General features: G+C 36.9%; 2 protein-coding genes across 3 annotated transcripts in view; one reads left to right on the forward strand and one right to left on the reverse strand.

Moving 5' to 3' along the window:
- The window catches only part of INTS7 (integrator complex subunit 7), a 1,158,789-nt gene extending 1,154,986 nt beyond the window's left edge, over positions 1-3,803 (reverse strand). For both annotated transcript variants that reach the window (XM_044075076.1, XM_044075075.1), the window contains exon 1: positions 3,624-3,803. In XM_044075076.1, the coding sequence (XP_043931011.1) occupies positions 3,624-3,717 (94 nt within the window). In that variant the 5' untranslated portion in view covers positions 3,718-3,803. The remainder of the gene's footprint in view (positions 1-3,623) is intronic.
- A 58-nt stretch (positions 3,804-3,861) lies between these two features.
- The window catches only part of DTL (denticleless E3 ubiquitin protein ligase homolog), a 279,535-nt gene continuing 270,649 nt past the window's right edge, over positions 3,862-12,747 (forward strand). Inside the window, exons 1-2 of the mRNA XM_044075077.1 lie at positions 3,862-4,063; positions 8,759-8,884. Of these exons, the coding sequence (XP_043931012.1) occupies positions 4,018-4,063; positions 8,759-8,884 (172 nt within the window). The 5' untranslated portion in view covers positions 3,862-4,017. The remainder of the gene's footprint in view (positions 4,064-8,758; positions 8,885-12,747) is intronic.

Here is a 12,747-nt window from a genome sequence, read left to right on the forward strand (position 1 = left end):
AGTGTTAGGCACAGCCTTCCATGGTTGGGTTGCATAGGCCTCTCTTCAAAAATGCTTTAAAGGTGTTATATCAATTTGACATGCACTTTCTTTTGTCTGAAACCACTGACTCTGGAATTATATTACAAACATGAGACAGATTTAAACCACTGTCTCTGGAATTATATTACAAACATGAGACAGATTCAAAATGGTGTTCATAATAGCATCCTTCACAATAGAAAAAAAAAGAGAGGAGGAGATGGAGTGCTTTTTTTTTTCTTCTGCTGTAACACAAAAGTTATATCAAATACTGGGTTATTTTAATTGAAAGTTAAATTAATTTATGCAACTGGCTGATTAACATATTTTGCTTTTATACAAGAAAAATTAAGAGGTTTGCAAAAAAGAATACACAAACATAATTATGTGATGTGTTAAGAAGGACAGCAGTGACTTCTATAAGCATACAACCAACAGCAAGAATTTTAAAAAGTTATTCTTCTGCGTTTTTGACTTTATTGATATTACAGCTGGAGATACTGAATACGAGTTGAACCTTACAGAATACCACTGGAAAATACTGTTGAATACCTCTACATTTTCTGAACTTATTCAACACCACTTTAAAATTAATGTGATCTTTAACACAACGCCTGTCACATCATACAGCTGACTAAACCAATTTAAGTTCATAACATTTGCATAACTGAAAAAGTCTCAGTCAGGATCAAAAGTGATCATGATGATGTAATATGGTGTTTATTAAAGGGAGTTATACATTGGATACTTGTGCACTATTTTTTTTTCATTTTCACATGTTCAGCCTGTTTGCCAACTGCTTCTTTCTTTTTACTAATTTTAAATAAGTCTAAGCATGCTATTTTCTAACTTCAGATGTCTTATGATCCTGCATGTGGGCATAAGGATTCAGGTCTACCTGTTGTGCAACTAGCTACAAGATTAGTGTTGACAAATTAAATGTGTTACATATATTCTGTTCTATGAAAACCACAAAAGGTACAAAGCTGTACTCAAAAGTAAAATAAAAACTAAAAGCCAAAAAAGAACCACCAAAATAGTAGAGAGACTGTTTATTCTCAAAAGAACTTCATCAGAACCTGATGTTCTGTTTTCTGATGGTTATGTGTTAACTTGGGTCACACTTAAAATTAAATCAGTATTGCAATAACGTAACCATGCAGTGGGTATGGTTTGGAACTTCTAGTCGTTGTGTTTCTTTAACTATTTTAATTTGTTTATAGGGTTTGAGCACCTTTTCCAGATGCAGTCTAGGGATGTAAGACTTACACTAGAGTAGAAAAGGCTAGATGTTTTATCAGTACAAGTCTAGAAAAAGAAAATCATCAACAGTATTCGATTTAGTTAAAGCCCATTTGAAAAGTTTAATTTTGAGCAGGTCGGACAAACATATAGGCATTATAATTCAAAAGAAACAAAATTTAACAGTGTTATACTTACAATATGTAAATTAAGGGAGTAAAAATGATAAAGTTATGAAGTAGGAGAGTTGAAAAAAGGAATGCAAGTAGAAAGAGGGAGGAAAATGTTTGAATAGTTTGATGGTGAAAAGTGTTGAAAGTGTGGACATTAAAGAGTACTGATGTAGAAAAAAGTAGAAAATTGTTGGGATTTAAAAAAAAAATGTCAGGTGCGGTACCATATTTATGCCTGGTGATTCTTATCGGTTCATAGATAGGTATTAGGCTATTGGCCCTAGGGCCTATATAAGCCTAGCCAAAAAGGTACCCTGGCTTTCGCCATCCAAGAAAATTATTTTCCTGTGCCCCTGTCGAGCAGTCACAGAAGTGATCCCCAGGGTAAATTTCCTATCTACCATCCAATCATCAAAATTTTTCTTGAAGAGGGCTAATGAGGAGCTTTGTTTGATATAGTTCCAATTTGTTCCAGAGTATGGGAAGTCTCTGGGACAGGAATCTATCCCTCCAGCATGTTTTGTTTATTGTGGTGACAAGGTTTAGGTTCCTAGAGCGTGTAGCTCAGAGGGATTGGGATTTCTTTAAGTGGAGCATGTCCATCAGATCTCGGTTTGACATACCTTTGTATGTTAGCCAGAGATTGCCTCTGAGTAGGCGATATGCGAAGGAGTAAAGCTGGAGTTTTTTGAGACGGTCTGTGTAGGGAATCTGTTTGAGAATGGTAATCCTCTTTGTGAGGTATTTCTGCAGCCTTTCCAGTTGTTGTAGATGTCTTGTGAGGTACACACCAAAAGGGGCGCTGTATTCTATAATGAGTCTAATGAGTGACGAGTAGAGGAGAACAATGACCTCTTTTTTCCTGGATGAAAAACCTTTTTTGATGAGGTATGCCACGTAGAAGGATTTCCTGACTACTGTGGCGATGTGATTATCAAAGGAGAGACTACTGTCAACTTGTGTCCCAAGGTCTCTTATCACACTTTCAGTGTTAAACAGACTACCGCCTATGTGGTAGTTCATGGGTACAGAGTTTTTACCAAAAGGGATGACAATGCACTTTTTGGCATTGAGCTTGAGGCCATGGCTTTGACACCAGGCATCTGATACAGTGTGGCCCTTTTGCAGGATGTCCACATCGTTAGTAGTTTTGATTATGGCTCCTAGTTTGCAGTCATCTGCGAACTTTATCAGCCAAAGACCTTCTGTGTTAACCTGTACTTCAGAGAAGTAGATACCAAACAGGAGAGGACCCAGGACTGAATCCTGTGGTACTCCACTTGTCAATGGTCTAAAGTTAGATTTGGAGTCTGCTACTTTCACAGTGTGGGTTCTGGCAGTGAGGCAGTTGGCAACCCATCTTGTGACATAGGGATTTATACATAGTTTAGTGAGTTTATCTATAATTCCAGAGTGGGAGATAGTGTCGAAAGTCTTGGCAAGATCTAAATAGGCTGTGTGAACCACCTTACTCTCATCTACGGCTTTGGTGACCGCTTCAAAGAAGTTTATCAGGTTTAGGAAAATGATAACTTGCATGTGGTAGACTTACTAAAGGTAACTTTTAAGGGAAGTTCTATATTCTGCACAAGTATTAACATTTTTTGATAGAAGAGATGAAAATTTCATATAGAGAAGCTATGGTGAAGTACTGTCTGACAAAAGAAATGCAAACAGAGGAAGAAATAAAAGGCATAAATCCTAGACTGCAATTTGTTTGTTTTATTGGTAATCTGCTATAGAAACACAGAAAAAGTAGTAGCTTTAGTTAAAAAAAATAGTTTTAATAGTAGCTTTAGTTAAAAAAAAAATCTGGAAACTAATGATATTTTTGAAAATTCTTTTTGGAGCTATAACTTCAGAAAGTCTGCGAGGTTACGAGAATGACAAGCAATAATTTGCAGCACAAAGAACTAGTGCACTGTTAGAAAACCGTTATTATTGTGCATCTTGAAGACTTGATATGTACTGTTGATTTGTAATGCAGTTTTTTAAGCTATTTTTTAGCATTCAATTATGAAGTCATGGGTACTAACGATTGCTTCGATCATTACAGCATTGAAACTTAAGTGGACAATGGTCCAAACGGCACGTAAACAAAATAAGTGTATGCATACTGTGGGGTCAAGAATGAAAACATAAGCTGGAAAAGAGATATTTCCATCCAAAGAGAACCCAAAACTGTACCTTTATCCAGCTCCATAAGAGCGGAATTTGCATCGAGCTCTTGCTCTCCATAGCCAGCATCCGCCAAGAAAGGTCTATTAGGAGCCAAAGACATCTGATTGTAAACAACAATAACAACGTTCAACAAGACAAACTGAACTGTAACAGACACAATTACCCAGAGAAGCCTAGCGTCCGGAAATACTCTAGGTATTTGATATTGTGGGCGGATGTTGAACTGTATGTATGCTTCAACCAATTGGATATGTGTGACGTCACTTTCGCGGGTAGTTTGTTATTCCTGTACTTTTCAGTTTAGCGCGAATTATAATTCATTCTTCTCAACTGGGAAATTGTTTTACTGGGATTGTGGTTTTCACAAATTATTTTTTCATTTTTGAGTTTTAATGTGAAGATGTTTCATTCAATTGTTAATAGAAAGGTATTTGGGAGATCTTACGGTGAGTATTCATTGCTGGTAAGATATGGTTCTCATTCGCTTTGCTGTCTTACTATGGGACATGGTGTATACTCAAAAATGGTCAGGGAGACTATGTTCATTTTTTAAAATATTATAATCGTGTATTTAAGAAAACGACAGAATAAGACTGTCTGTATTGTCCCAGATATTATAATTACTAAGAAGTCAATAGACTTAGTATCTTGTTGGTTTAGCATTATTCAGTGACAGTTGTACTTTTAACAGTTTTTGCAAAATCGCAATGTTTGTCTTATTTACTGCCTCCCCTTTCCCTATATTAAATTACAGCGTACCATTATGTTTTTGTAGTCTGAATGTTTATAGGCAATCTCTAGAAGTATTAAGTGGCTTGCCTGTTTTTGAGCAAAAGTTCAAATGCTTGACCAGTATGGAGGCAAGACTATTTAGGGAGTATAGACTAAAATGCAGTATTGTTATATTAGCATCTATGATCGGGATGAGAATACTAGGTATATTGGCAGTATTGTGAGTTAGTGACAAGATTTGTGCTTCAGAATGGCAAGATTCAATCTTCACCTGCCACTGTCTGTTTCAGTTTTTCACTGGGTGCTCTGTTTTCTCTTTATCACCTCAAAACATGCTGGTTGATTTGACTTTCCTAAAGTGTCGCCATATATTATGTTGTTTTGGCATTGATCTTCTTAATTATATTATGCCTGAAAGGGGTCTAAGAAATACTAATTACCACTTGCAAATAAAAATGCAGAGCACGGGAGAGCATTTAATAAGTGTACTAATAATACAGACCAGAGTGTGGTAGAGCATGTAGTTTATTAATCGTTTACGATGGGCAGATCTGACTATTTTCAACCGAAGGCAACATAATACACAAAATAAATTTAATTAAGTGTATTTTAATAACATAATACAGTAGGGGGGGCAAGTTGTTCAAGCAGTATAGGCATATTCTCAACTGTTGCCTTTCGTGAAATACCCCATTATTTTGTCTCTGAAATGCATGTTGTACCCTCATTTTGGATGACCAGAAGATCATAAGCTTGTGTGTTCTATTCATACACCAGATGCTGGGTTAATTTTTCAGTACTGATACTGTAGTGCAGTCTTAGTGGTATTCTGTATTTCCAAGGTGACAAATTGGATTGGAAGTCGAGTCTAGGTCCCATCTGCCTGAACTGGTGTAGCTAAGGCGGCTGTTTAAATTACGTGGTAGAACAGAAAGAAGAGCAGGAGCATTCTAATTAGTATTTGCATTACAAAAGCAACATAAATACATAATAATATATACAATTTTTCTTCGAAAAGACAATGGTTTCCTTAATAATTACACTCTCATATCCAGTCTCTATTACGTAAATATGTATGTCTGTATAGTAGTAAATAAAGAAGAGCAAGATATTCTCTGCAGTGTGCTGAAATATTTTTGTGCAGAACATTGCCAACTGAAGCATACATTTGCAATAATTGAGGATGTTCTGTAGTCTAAATATTAGACCTATTGCATTACTTGATTTTTAGGATTTTCTGTTTCAAGACTCGGATATGATATGCCACTTGTTTTGTTTGCTCATTTGTCACACTCTTACTGAAAAAAGTTGAGTTGTCTGCAAATAGGTAATTAAGCCCTAATTTAGTAAAAAAAATGTTATTTTTAAGAATTCAGTACTGTTAATTTAATAATGAATATTGACAGATATCTTTGACAGTTCTTTTAACATGCAATTCTGGTCTAGTTGCATTATTCTTGAAGTATTCGAAAATAGTATGTGTTCCCTTGTGCATTCAAAACATAGTATTGAGCTAACTTTTTCGTATGACAATTCAAGCAAAGTTACATAAGGAATAGTACTTAAGAACACACACCTTATGTCTTAACATCTAGTGATGCTACTCTATTTTACAGTCTGTAGGATCGCTAGTAAACCCCTTAACCTCTCTTCTGTCTTGCAAATTATTGTAAAGAATGTGATGGTTTGAGGACATGTATCTTGGAAAGTTCTTCATAATTCTGTAAACATATTTATAAGCAGTCTTGCTCTGCCCTGGGAGAATAACAGCATTCATGTGCTTGAATCTCTGTAGAATGCAGTTGCTGGTGTCATCTTGCCAATATTGTCGTCGTCTTTCTCATTTGGTTATCATCATTAGTCATCCTATCAGCCCCAGTCATCTTTGTCTTCAGCATACCTAACAACTGTTGCCATCACTCAACCAGATCACCTTTTATAGTTTGACTGATTTTCTTGCTGATGCTCTACTATAGCTAACACACTAAAATATGGCATTTAGGACCATTGTAGAGGACCAAGTAGCATCTTTTAAGTTTGTGAGAATGCCAACTACTTTTAGATTGATGATCCTGAATTAAAACTAATCGAGACGGAGTCTTCCATGTAGCTCTTTTGGTTAGTCCACAATCTCTAGCACCTGCTACCGATTTTACTGAATACTAAAATAGTCAGCACTTTTGTTACCAAAATAGTCCGTGCTTTTGTTACCAAAGGAATGGTACTAATCGTACTGCAGAGACTCTGTTCATTATTTTGACTTTGGTCTTTCTGCTGATGTGTTGACATTGCTAACTCATGTTTTCCTTAAGTTATTGCACTGCTCTCCTGTATTACTGTCTACTGCTAAAGTTTGCATTATGCAGCAGACTCTTCTTGCCTCTCCCATTTCTCACTAGTTTCCTGTTTGATTTTTAAATATCTTCTATTCAAGAGGTCACTTTGCTGAACTACTCTCTTACTTGTTAGACGTTCATTATAGCTCATCAATCCCTTTTCAGTGGTTAGTGTTTTCATTTGTTTTTCTTTAACAGTGTGGTGCATGTTTACTGTTGCCCATTATTCGTGAATAGTTCTACTTTGAGCAGTACAGTTACTCAACCATTAAGAGTTATTAAGCCACAGCACTTGATTCTGCAGTTCAGTTTTTGACTGGTGTGTCTTCTCTGTTTGTGTGAGTTTCATAGGATGTTTCGTATGCCATAGGTAAATTTACAATCATTTAAATTGTTTATAGGTGTGCAAGCAGAGAATGTGTGTGTCTGTGCGTGTTTACATCTTTGATGATTAGCACCTTGTTTAGGATTGATTTCTCTGCCTTGTGTCCATTGATTTAATGAGATGGCATTTGGCTTTCTTATAATTCCGAATCAGAGTAAGTGGGTAATTGGGAAAATGACTGTGCTGTGACTTTACCTAATCTTCTTGTGAAAATGTCCTGAGTTCTGTTGGGAAAATGCTAAAAGAAAACTGTAACATATATAAAATGTGTATACAATTTCTCTAGTCTTCATCAAGATTGAAGTACAGTTTGTCAAAATGTTTATTAACGGTACTGCTTGTGAATGCAAACTGTGCTGCATGAACTTAATTATATTTAATAATTTTAGAGATCTCGGTACAAATGAGAACTGTGTTTTTTAGCCATTTGGCCAACGTTGTTTTTTTTCTTCTCCTTCTCCTAAGTGTTTTTTTTTTTTTTCCCCAGCACTTTTAGACCATCATCTTATCTATCGTTTCCACTTGTTCCAGCCATTGGCCATTGCCATTGTCCATGCAGCAGCCACATGGCTTTTTGTTTGCCATACCCCACCCTAGGTCCATGTGGTAACCTGACGTGCACTACACAGTACCAGCCCAATGTCACTTGTGGTTGATCTCGGGTACATTGCAGGAGTGAGCTGCTTAGTAGGTACAGACCTCTTGCTCCCTGATACTGCCTTTGCAGTAGTACCCGACTGTTAACCAAGTATCAATGATGCAGTGGCCTGGCCCAAAATGTGGGTGAACTAGTGATGTCTACTCACTCCCACCCTCCACAGTAGCTCCCTTATAGTCTAACTTATCTGAGTCATAGTTAGGGCTTTACCCTCTGTGCTGGAGTGCTAGCAACATTTGGATGGATTTGGTTTATCTGTTTTCTTTCTTTTCGAATTTTAGATGTTCCTATGCATGGGGAAAAGGACAGCATTTCTGAAATTTCTGTTATCTTCATAGTTTTATACCGCTTACTTGAAGTGCTGTGACCTTTCTCTGAGTTAATGTAAAAACATTTCCTACCTCACCCCACCCCTCAACCCACATACAGAAGAATGATGTTGACATGTATGTGTGGTCTGTCCTTGATGTAATGGCTTTCATTTAATTTTCATTCTGGTATGACCTATAAAGTACTTATCAGATGCACAGCTTTACATTTTTTTTCTCATAGTAATACTTGCAGCAAAGGAACTGGTTGAGCCTATTTTAATTCCATTATTATGCAGCATACTTTTTTTCAGATGTGCTACCATGGTTTACCTCTGCCTTTACATTAAAGATTAAAAGAATGTTGTGGAATAATCAGAATGACACCTGATAGCTTTGTATTGTTTCTACCTGTAATGTTTTATGAGGTTTGGAGTGTTTATTTCTTAGGATACAGTTTGTGTGAGACATGTGTGATATTTCAGTTGGAGAGAATAATTGGGAACCTAAGGGAGTTTAGGAATAAAACTGGTCCATTAAAGGTGTGATCTTCACAGACATTTTGGGGTTTATAGGTGGACTACTGTGACTCTGCAATAGTACACCAGTGTTTTGTGAAGAAAACTATCTTGGTTCCATAACTCTTTCTTGCTTTCCAAATTGCCAACTCCATTTTTTTTAACTGCACGTCTGTCCTAATGATGATTTTCTCTGTCCTGCAGGAAAATCTGGCCATTATCCTCTCCTGTCACTGCTTGATTCTTTCCATTGTATGCAGCAGGATGAACACGTTTCGTATGGGACTGAAGCCATCCCAGTCCCTCCATTTGGCTGTACATTTTCTACAGGTAAGAATCTTATGGCATGAAGTAGTTCTCTTTTTTTCTGAAAAGTAACATTGTTTTTGTTTCAAAAATTGCATTTTCCTGGTCATTCCTGTTTAAGAAAACTGCGCATTTAATACTTCGTTAACCAAGAGTATGAATTAACACATTCTGTGCTAGTAGTTGAATGGCACTTCAGTTGATGTGGGAGAGAATTACATCATAGGGAGCTGATGTGTAGTAATGGTAGCATATGATATGACTTGCTTTAATCAGAGGGAAGTGCAGCTGTCATCAGTCTTTTGGGCCAACCCAATGCATAATTTATTAGTACTGTAACTTTTCTTTATAGCACACAAGTCCTCTGGCCCAAGTCAGTAGATGAGCAGATACATTAATTGAGAAAGCAAGAAAGATTTTAAGAAAGAGGGAATATACCAAAGAATATGTCTGGAGAGGATGTTAAAAAGGAAAGTTGCAAACTGTAATACAGATTAAACAGTATCAACCCTGGCCTTGTGGCACAGAAGGGTGAAGTCCTGACTTCAAGCCAGCTAACCTGCGCTCAGTTAGCGACACAGGAGTTGGTGGAGCTAAGCAGGAAAGATGGGAATATGTGTCAAATGCTGCCTCGCCCATCCTGGGGTGAGGAGAAGTTTGGCTTGCTGCATTGGTGACGATGACTGATGGGTTGCTGAGCGCCTGTAGAAAAGGCTTGACTGCAAACCACTGATGTAGAGCAGGCCTGCATCACAAGTGATCCATGTGGTGGTGTAGGACACTTATCTCTAGTAGCAGGAGTTGCAGAGCTTGCAAGCCTCCTGCAGGAATGGGAGTTAGGGTAGTATGCAAGATCAGCAAACTAACTTGATCTGTGTCACCTGACTCTTCCATACTATGGAAAGAATGGGGTGACAAGGCTCTGTTTTGTTCCCATTTTGGGTAATACTTCTCTTATAATTTGAGGCATTTTAATTATAAGAATATTGTTTCTTTTCCAGACATCCCAAGCAATATAACACTTGTTCTCATTCATCTTCAAAATTCCGACTATAGCAACAAGTTTGAAAAACTGCCTTGTATAAGTTTTTGGGCTTTAGCTACTTAATGAAAATTTGAATCCAATCACAAAAAACATCAATAGGACATGTCCAACTCTGGTCAGAATTGTGGGGTCCAAAAAATAATTTGGAATCCTCCAGGCAAAAATACAACATGGTGAAAGAAAATACCAAAGGAACATACATATAATATTAACATTCTTTCTTTAACAATGAAACGATGCAATGCTCATCATAAACTATTACCTTTTCCCAAAAAAGTCACCTGTAATATACCCCTTAGCATAGTTCATATTTCTGACTGTCTCCAAAGAGACCTTGTCCCAGTATATCTGCAGTGTTTTTATTATCAAAAGTATCATGGAACCCCTGCTCATTTGTGGGTTTTTTCACTACTGCCCCCCCCCCTTTTTTTAATGAAAACAATAACTAATCATCCACCCACAGGAGACATTCCTTTTTAGAGTGCAAAAAATCAACTACAACTTCTCATATTAACTGCATCTCGTAGTATAGTCCTTTCCTATGCCAAATACACAGCTTTTTAATTTAAGTCAGCATTACCACATTGTGAGCATCTCATCAGAGGTTCGCAATGTCTGATTTTTTTTTTTAAGACTTCTGTGGAAACATCTCCAAGCCTCCGTCCTAAAATATTTAAAGTGTACAAACACTGTTAATCTGGGTCTTAATGACAATTGATTATCTGGTAGTCATCAAACTGAAAACTTGTTAGAACTATAGGAAATATGATCTCCAGTAATAACTTGTAAAACAATTCCTTTCTTAGCTTTTCATGCTGAGAATATATCCAAACTGAAACCATATAAATGTTAGCCAGGCATGGGTATTAATATTTGGAAACTCTAGAGGTCTGTCATGCAGTTGTTTCTGTTACTCATAATTCTGATCCAACAATATTTATTAATGAACCTTGGTCGTGTAGAAACCAGGAATGTAGTTGATTACTCCAACGGTATCTATGTTACAGGATGGCTGTACAATAGATACAATAATAGGATTAAAAAAGCTTAAGAATTCAGTGTCATTTTAACAAAGACATTTTTTTACCCATTGCAAATCCTCTTTGTTAAACTATTAACAATTCATCTAGAATGGAATTTAGTTTAAATTATTCAGCAGATGTATTATGGTTTACTTTCTAAAAGATTTTATTTCTGCCCCTAAATATTTTGTCAGAAAACCTGCAATTTCTAGGTATAAATTTCTTTGTTAAAAATTAATTGGAACCTACTATACAAAGTGCTAGAGTTATTTGTTTATCTTTAACCTAGAAAGCGCACCAAAACATTTATTCCGTGTTCTTCTAATCACATCAGTGGTACGAAGATTGGTTGTACTTCTTTTTGCTGTATCCCTGGTTGGCAAATGTTGGCTTTTGTGACAATCCTCAAATTTATTTATTTATTTACTTATTGGCATTAGGTTACCGGGAAAGTCCACTGGGCTAGGAAGCCCATTTTCGGTGGAGGCCCGGGAAGAAAAGTTCCATCTCAAGTAAGTTACATAAGAATATATACATGTACAGAAGAAATTATATACTATTTGAAAAATTACAAGACAAATTTACAGAACAACTTCACCTAATAATAAGTTTCATAGATATTACATATGCAAGAAGTTATACAAAGGTTTCATAGGAATGTTATGAAAACGGGAATAGGATTCAGTAGGAAATACTAGTCAAGTGTAGGTAGTCATATTATGTAAAACATGAAAAGAAACAGCAGATTAGAATTCTTGGAAGTTGCATAAGACAAAAGTTATACAAAGTTTCAAAGACTGTTTCATTTAAGAGATATATGACAAATACTATAGGTAGCACAAACATTTGTAGTCTGGAGATGATGTAAGTGGTATGAAATACACAGTGTGGGATATTGCTAGGTAAGTATAAGAAAAAGCATTTGTCATTGGCATTAAAATGGGCCGAAGTTTTTTTGAATAATGCAAGTGGAAAATAGAAAAGTGGTGTTAATTATAAGGATGCTGAATAAGAGGGAGTAAAGGGGTGGAGAAGGAGGGAACTTATAGGGAAGTGCCAGTAGCTAGAGAGAGTTAAGAAGAGAAGGAAGGGGAATGGGTGGATCAGTGGAGAAGCTTAAGCAGAGGCAAAAGAATGAATGAAAACTTGTGGAGCTATAGAAAGTAATGTTCTTACTGGCTAGAGCAAGTAATTTGATGGCAATGTTAGCACAGGCTAGCATGAGTAGTTTGATTATAAGTTAGGTGAATTAAGTAATATGCACTCGTGTGTCTGTGTGTGTCTGTCTTGTTTGTTTTAGGGAGCAGATTCCCATTAACATTGAGCCTTCTTTCTGACACTTGGTTAACCCCATCTGCCTCAACCTTTCAGTTTAGCTTACAGTTTTGGATTTCTCTTGTAATGAACCATGGGTCATCCCCCAAGAGTGCTGCTGTCATCTCCTGGGTCTTGTATTTTACATAGTCCTGTATCCCACCCCTGCATGTCTAGTGTACTTTAAGTCTGATTGGACCAGAGGAACTATGGTGCACATCCACCAGTGGGCCCAAGGGACATGCATGCTATATTGTTTATTCCACTCCCCAACCTGAAGTCTGTCCTTTAAGCTCCAGAATCTGCCATGGTTCATAAGAGACGTCAGCACTTCAGTTGTTTAGATCATAGTCGAGGGTTTTTTTTTTTTTAATGCCACTGAGTTTTGTGTGTGTGTGTGCGCGCGTGTGGTGTATGTGTGTGTGTGTGCGTGTGGTGTATGTGTGTGTGTGCGCGTGTGGTGTATGTGTGTGTGTGCGCGTGTGGTGTATGTGTGTGTGTGCGCG

Source organism: Protopterus annectens, chromosome 6.part0 (genome assembly GCF_019279795.1).
Source record: "Protopterus annectens isolate FY-2018-M chromosome 6.part0, PAN1.0, whole genome shotgun sequence".
Taxonomy (NCBI): Eukaryota; Metazoa; Chordata; order Ceratodontiformes; family Protopteridae; genus Protopterus; species Protopterus annectens.